The sequence below is a fragment of the Hippocampus guttulatus genome, chromosome 19, assembly GCF_054856545.1.
Source record: "Hippocampus guttulatus isolate MCC_2025c chromosome 19, RoL_Hgut_1.0, whole genome shotgun sequence".
NCBI classification, from domain to species: Eukaryota; Metazoa; Chordata; class Actinopteri; order Syngnathiformes; family Syngnathidae; genus Hippocampus; species Hippocampus guttulatus.
Genome location: NC_141279.1, coordinates 8,464,101 through 8,471,126, shown reverse-complemented (window position 1 = coordinate 8,471,126; position 7,026 = coordinate 8,464,101). Strand labels below are relative to the sequence as shown.

At 49.1% G+C, this 7,026-nt stretch overlaps 2 protein-coding genes across 2 annotated transcripts; one reads left to right on the top strand and one right to left on the bottom strand.

Annotated features, from left to right (window-relative positions):
* Positions 1–309: 309 nt before the first annotated feature.
* Positions 310–2,737, bottom strand: LOC147190100 (dual specificity phosphatase 29-like). The gene is made up of 5 exons (XM_086138786.1): positions 2,446–2,737; positions 1,466–1,501; positions 1,155–1,381; positions 705–928; positions 310–574 (listed from the first exon to the last, which is right to left on the bottom strand). Exons 3-5 carry the CDS (start codon positions 1,301–1,303, stop codon positions 339–341), a joined length of 609 nt encoding a protein of 202 aa, XP_085994912.1. The 5' UTR covers positions 1,304–1,381; positions 1,466–1,501; positions 2,446–2,737; the 3' UTR covers positions 310–338.
* On the top strand, positions 2,299–6,359 carry samd8b (sterile alpha motif domain containing 8b). The gene is made up of 6 exons (XM_086138780.1): positions 2,299–2,499; positions 3,004–3,568; positions 3,699–3,794; positions 4,027–4,144; positions 4,282–4,432; positions 4,633–6,359. The coding sequence occupies exons 2-6, from the start codon at positions 3,021–3,023 to the stop codon at positions 4,935–4,937; spliced, it is 1,218 nt and encodes a 405-aa protein (XP_085994906.1). The 5' UTR covers positions 2,299–2,499; positions 3,004–3,020; the 3' UTR covers positions 4,938–6,359.
* The last annotated feature ends 667 nt before the right edge of the window (positions 6,360–7,026 follow it).

Sequence of the window (7,026 nt, the reverse complement as noted above, 5' to 3'; positions counted from 1 at the left end):
TAAAGCTTTCATTCTCTTTCTCAAATGTTTTCTGGAAGTGGCGGGGGGACTCCATTATGGCCATTGTATTGGACTCGAGAAAAGACCACTGCGTGAAAGCGAGGTGCAGTTCCAATTTTGACATATATGGTCATCATCACTTGACCCCTTTTTGGCTTTTTTTTCTCTTTTTCTTCTAATCAGTTTCTTTTTTTTCAGGCAGCCAAAATGATACTGGCCAGGTTCCAAGCTATGAAGCAGAACATCAGCTGCAGATTAAAAAGGTCCAAGTCACAAATTGGAGGAAAACCAAATGAAAAATCACAAAGGTATTAATCCCTTCAATTTTATTGCAGATGTCATCTCAACTCAGCTGCACCGCTCGCCCGATGGGCGCCGCCCCGCCGCTCTTGCATGAGTCGTGCGTCCAGCTGCCTCAGCTGCTTGAGGAAGCCCCAGTTGGGCAGGATCCTGCGGCGCGTCTTGACGTGCTCGGCGGCGTCGGCCAACGTCATGCCTTCGCCGATCATCAGGTAGGCCAGGAACAGCGTGGCCGAGCGACTCCTGCCCATCACGCAGTGCACCAGCACTATGTCTGCCGGAACACAAACACATCGCCGTGAGAAACGGCTCTCTGGTTTTCTTGTTGGTTACACCTCCGGCCAACTAGTCTTAACGAAATCTGAAAGTGAGCGTTGACTTGTTTTTCTTCTTTAGTGTCTTACTGCGAGGGTCGGCTAGCGCCGTTTGTATGAAGCGGGCGGCGGTGAAAAAGTACTGGCTGAGGTCAAACGTAGGCGTGTCCGACGCCACTACGCCGTGGTAGACCACGTCCATGTCACCGTAGTAACCGGCGCCCGTGTCCACGTTGTTCCACGTGCCCTCGGCGGCGTTCAGGACGTGCGTGATGCCCAGCTTCTTCAGCTTCAGCTTATCTTTAGCCGTCAGCCTGTCGCAGTCAAAATACATTATGTTTCCTTTGTGATGAGCCGTTGCAGGTTTTCTTTTAAAATTTAAATAATTACTGGACCTGATTATGAGATTCAAGAGGAGGGAAAAGAAAAAAGTACTGTATGACGATTTTACAGTTGTTTGCGCACGGGTACAATTCTATATCATGACTCTGCGGAGCACGCAATGTATCGAGGGAGTGCTTTCGATATTTTCCTACTTACTCATCGCCAATGTAGACCCGAGGCCACACCTGGTTGTACGGGGCGTAGGCCGCGCAGCCCCGCTTTAGGATCTTGTCCAGCTCATAGCAGCTGGGCGTGACATCATCATCATCGTCGTCGTGGTGACGGTGGCTGGGCCCTTCGCACATGCTTTCGTCCGCTTATGTCATAACGCCAAAGCTTAAAGCGCATGTGTCGTTTTGGCGCCTACGCTCGTCCTGGGTGGACTGAAAGTCACGGCAAAGGAGACGGTTGTGCAACGGCCGTCCGATGCAGAGGATATTTTTAGGAGCGGTGATGATGTGGCTGACCTTTGCTGCCGCGCTGCAACACTTCCACCATCGCCTCTGAGTGTCCACACACACACACACACACACACACACACACACACAGGATGGGACTCCAGCTTGCTTACTCCGTGTTTACACCAGGCAAGTAGGCAGAAATTTGGCCCTAAAAGCTAGAACACGAAGCTGGGGGATATACCTTTTGTCCTATGTTTTTAAGCGTCTAATTTGTGAAGAAAACCTCAAGCATATTTCCTGAGTTTTAAAGTAACAGTGCTGCTCTGAGGTCACTTTTTATGAAAGACAAAATGGCAACAAGTGTGCTTCAAATAATCTCCACTTCAGTGTGTGTACAGGCTGTTTGAGCGAGGGGTCGATTTGAGGAAGTACTAATTTTGATTGGTCCCAGCAGCAGCTTCCAACCTCCATAAGTCACCGCATATTCTTGTAGCACTCATCACAATAATGAACATCATTATGTACCATAATATGTTAATGATGATGATGCTTCCTTTTTGACTGCTGCAGACAAAGAAGTGGTCATTTATTTTTGCTAGGTTTAATTTCCAAGGTCACTAAACCGACTGGAGCATCTTGTTGACGTCATCTTGGAACAGAACCATAGCGCCCTCGGACGGATCAGCTCATAGTTGCCTTTTTTGAGCTTTTGACCTTTAATTGAATAAATCACAAACTATTGATGTGTTTAAATAATTATTATGGTGTCATCTGTTGGTTGTTCAACAAATTATTGCGATTTTAAGTTGAAAAATAGACAAATGGATATGCAAAACGGTTCTGTAATACGAACCATGTACCGATTCTAGCTTTTGGTTGCGCTTGTATTGTGGCTATGACCACCCGTGTGACGTCACTGGTGAGCAGGATGCCAACTAGCAGCGCGACATGATTGCGCACAAGCGCCGCCGCGATGTTATTGTTAGTAAAAACAACAAGGCTGATATTATGAATTGCTCGCGCGGTGCTCTTTCCACTTGGCCGACCTTCGGAAGTCAAACGTGCCGCCGATCGGCGTCCTTCGCTTGAGCTCAGCCCGGGTGAGTGAGCCCCGAAAGCCGAGCTAACGCCGCTAGCAGCCGTCTCGTTAGCCGTCTTTTGCAGATGCAAAGCTGCCGTTAGTTGTTCCTCCTCTTTCTATTCGTTCTTCCTTTCGCTTCTCGCCTGCGGCGTTGGACTCGCTTGGCAAATGTTGCTTTTGGTTCGTGTCATTCAGACTGCGGTTCACACCTCGTCGTGGAATGCTAAGCTTTGACAGCGACGTGACAACCCAACGTTAACTCACATCGGGTTGTCCAACACCAATAATAATGACACCTTTTAGTGTTTTGATCGAGGAATGTAGTAGAAATACTAGTCATTTTCTTTCGTATGAAATGAAGAATTGTTTCCAACACGTCAGCACTCACATGTCACCAATAATAGAATACTAAGACCTCAAATTGTACCCAAGTCCCCAATTTCAGCGAATTTCAGCCGATGAATTGGTTGGTCCCCAATATCGATTAACAGCCCAGTCATATTTTGTTGTTGTTGTTTTCCAGCATTAGATGCTTGTGAAATGATCCCGCCAAGTGTCCGCCGCTGGACGCCCAAGCACGTGGCCAAGTGGCTGAAGGATGAGGGCTTCTGCGATTATGTGGACCTGCTGTGCCACAAGCACCGGCTGGATGGCATCAGCCTGCTGGCCCTCAGCGAGTACGACCTGCGCTCCCCGCCGCTGGAGCTCAAAGTGCTGGGTGACATCAAGCGCCTCATGGCATCCATCCGCAAGCTTCAGAAGCAGAACCTGGACACGCTGGAGGAGCTGGGCCTGCCCTTCGACGGCCACTCACCCACCGGCTCGGGCGACTGGTTGTGCAACGGCGAGGCGGCGCGGGCCTGCGATGGCGCCGACACGGCACCCGTCGGCGAGGAGTACCAGAAATACACCAACGGCAAGTACAAGCAGCAGACGCGGCGGCTGGACCCCGAATGCTGGAAGACGGTGCTGAGCTCCGTCTACGTGGTCTTCGTGTTCGGGTTCACATCCTTCGTCATGGTCATCGTGCACGAGAGGGTCCCCGACATGGCCACGTACCCGCCCCTCCCGGACATCTTCCTCGACAGGTTGGTTGCTCATTCACATGAAACGCACAACGCGCCGGTAAATTAATGTCAAGAATGTATGTATGTAATGTGTAGCACTTCCATTGATATATGAAGAAGAAAATAAGGTCTGGTTATGTTTTGTCCGCAGTGTGCCTCGAATCCCGTGGGCCTTCGCCATGGCCGAGGCGTGTGGCGTCATCTTGTGTATCATCTGGCTGACGGTTCTACTGCTGCACAAACATCGGTACCTTGAAACAAATCAGAGTTGGAGAAGAAAAAGGCCACTCAGGACTCGAGTGGGATATCCTCCACTTTTGTCATTTTGCAAGAGAAGGATTTAAAGTTTAATGACTGCGGTAAAAACGGGGGGGGGGGGGGGCGGTCTTTATGTCTTATCGATTGACTGAACGGTAAAACTGCTCATGCTTTTCCAAGACGCCAAGGAAGTTCCATCGCCTTCCATCCTTGTCCTGCAGGTCCATTCTCCTCCGGCGAATGTGCAGCCTCATGGGGACGGTGTTCATGTTGCGTTGCATCACCATGTTCGTCACCTCCTTGTCCGTGCCGGGACAACACCTGCAGTGTTCCGGGAAGGTAACGGCCGACTGTGTCCAGAAAGCGACGCTCTTATTTGCACGTCACAACGACAAACGAGAAGACTGGGGGGCGGTCACAACTCGTCCGTGAACTGCAGTAACATCAGTGTCGTCGTTATTGTTGCTGCTGCGCAGATGTACGGCGACACGTGGGCCAAGCTGCGTCGGGCCGTGGCCATCTGGAGCGGCTTCGGCATGACGCTGACGGGCGTGCACACGTGCGGAGACTACATGTTCAGCGGACACACCGTCGTCATCACCTTGCTCAACTTCTTTGTCACTGAGTGTGAGTCGCGCAACCCTCATTTCATCAGAACGCTTGTCAATATAAACATTTCACATTACGACAACTTGTGGTAGTTTGTCGGTCATTTTAGCTGCCCCATGATTGAAGTACATTTAATTTTTTTCACCTGTATATATTTGACACCACATCAACGCAGCGTTAACGTTGAGTCTCAAGGCAGGTTGGTGTGTTCTGCGCAGACACGCCGCGCAGCTGGCACTTCATCCACACGCTGTCGTGGGTGCTCAACCTGTTCGGCATCTTCTTCATCCTGGCGGCGCACGAGCACTACTCCATCGACGTCTTCATCGCCTTCTACATCACCACGCGCCTCTTCCTCTACTACCACACGCTGGCCAACACGCGCGCCTACCAGCAGAGCCGCCGCGCGCGCATCTGGTTTCCCATGTTCTCCTTCTTCGAGTGCAACGTCAACGGGCCCGTGCCCAACGAGTACTGCTGGCCCTTCTCGCGGCCCGCCGTCCTCAAATTCGTCATCGGCTAGAGGGGAGGCGCCGGCCGGCTGTCCGTCCGTCCGTCCGTCCGTTGGAGTGACTTTACACAGCCTGCCTTTGACTTGTGTTTGGTCGAAAGTAAGAATCAGCCAAAATTGTCTTTTGTCTTAAAGTGCGATTCCATTTGCCAATGACCTTTGCCGTAGGTTTCCTTGTGTAGAATTGGGGGACCATTTTCCTATCAGGGGCCATACTAGAGTCCATCTAGAGAACCCGTGGTGCCCTGAGATACGAGTGACCTGATTCCGGTTGTATGGTGACAGCGAACGCACCTCAACTCACTTCACAACAAGCACCAATTTGACACAAAGAGCCATTCCTCAAAATTGGTGCCTTCAAGCTGATGAGTGCCACTCACGGTTGATGTTCACCGTCAAACTAAACATTAACGTAATGCTAACACGGAACGGGAAAACCCTAGACGGCTAACGAAAGTAGCATCAATGTTGCGGTGCTTATAGCGCTTGAAGCAGCTCATATGCATCTATTCTTTAGCCTCTGCAAAGAATGACTGATGGCAATTTATTGAATCCCTTAACAGTAATTCAGAAACTGTCTGACTGACTCTTTTCATTTCATCAATATTTTTGGGGAAGAAATAAATGGCATTTTCAGCTTTTAAAGGGGAAAGAAGACTTGAGTTGTGAGTGTGGCCATTCAACAAATGAAACTTGTATCTGAAGGCACAACTGTAAGCAGCCAAATTCCATCCATCCATTTTCCGAACCGCTTGATCCTCACTAGGGTCGCGGGGGGTGCTGGAGCCTATCCCAGCCATCTCCGGGCAGTAGGCGGGGGACACCCTGAATCAGTTGCCAGCCAATCGCAGGGCACACAGAGACGAACAACCATCCACGCCCACACTCACACCTAGGGACAATTTAGAGCGTCCAATCAGCCTGACATGCATGTTTTTGGAATGTGGGAGGAAACCGGAGCACCCGGAGAAAACCCACGCAGGCCCGGGGAGAACATGCAAACTCCACACAGGGAGGCCGGAGCTGGAATCGAACCCGGTACCTCTGCACTGTGAAGCCGACGTGCTAACCACTGGACTACCGGGCCGCCCAGCAGCCAAATTGTACAATGGATTCAATTCACTTTTTCTCCCATACATGGAAAATGTATTTCGAGAAAAATTTATTTACAGGGACTTGAAAATAAGGAAAAAGTGGATGTGAAGAAAATAATGCAAATTTAAAAATTAACTTTTTTAAAAATAATTGCATGTTGGATGTGATCTTATGTTCTGACGAAGCCATACCTGCTCCATGTACTGCAGGTTTCCCACCCCTGACGTAGTATTACTACTAAAACAATGTTCTTTCGTTATTTAAGGGATATCTGTAAAATGTGTTAATTTATTCAACTGTGTTTCTTATTTTTTCTACTAAAGCGGCAACATGCACACACCACAGACTTAAGTTTATAATTGCTCAATATTGTGTGTGTGTTTGTTTTTAATTGCGAACTGAGTCTTTGATCGGCAACAAGGTCTGATATGATGGAGAAAAAAACCCCCACCCAGCTACAGTCTCAACATCTCATCTTAACATTTGAACTGTTACAGAGGACATTCGTTCATTCATTCTCGACACCGCCTGTTCCAAAAAGGGTCGCTGGAGCCAATCCCAGCCGATTTCGGGCGTTAGGCGGATACGCCCCGGCACCCACACCGTCACTGTGCACAAGTCAGATGATGATAACAGATGACGTACGGCAAAAGTGAAACTGAACAGCCAAGTATATCTTGAGCGATTTCAGGAAATATATAAGTGGGTGAACCGTGCAGTAAGGCTTGGTGATGAAATGCTCTCTCCATCAAGCATTGGAACTTACTTTGTAGATCCCTCAACTTAGTAGCGAGGTGCTTTGTGGTTAGCTATGCGTCCAGATGCGCCAAAAATACTTTGGTTGTAATAAGCTACAGACGCCCTGTAAAGTGTGCCAATGACAACTATGGCAAGCTCTGCTCTGAAATGGGATGTTGACGAAATATGCTGCAGACATGTTGGTAAGACCCGTGGCAACTTTTTTTCCCAAAATAAATTAATGTGCAATCAAACCGAATGTATTTTT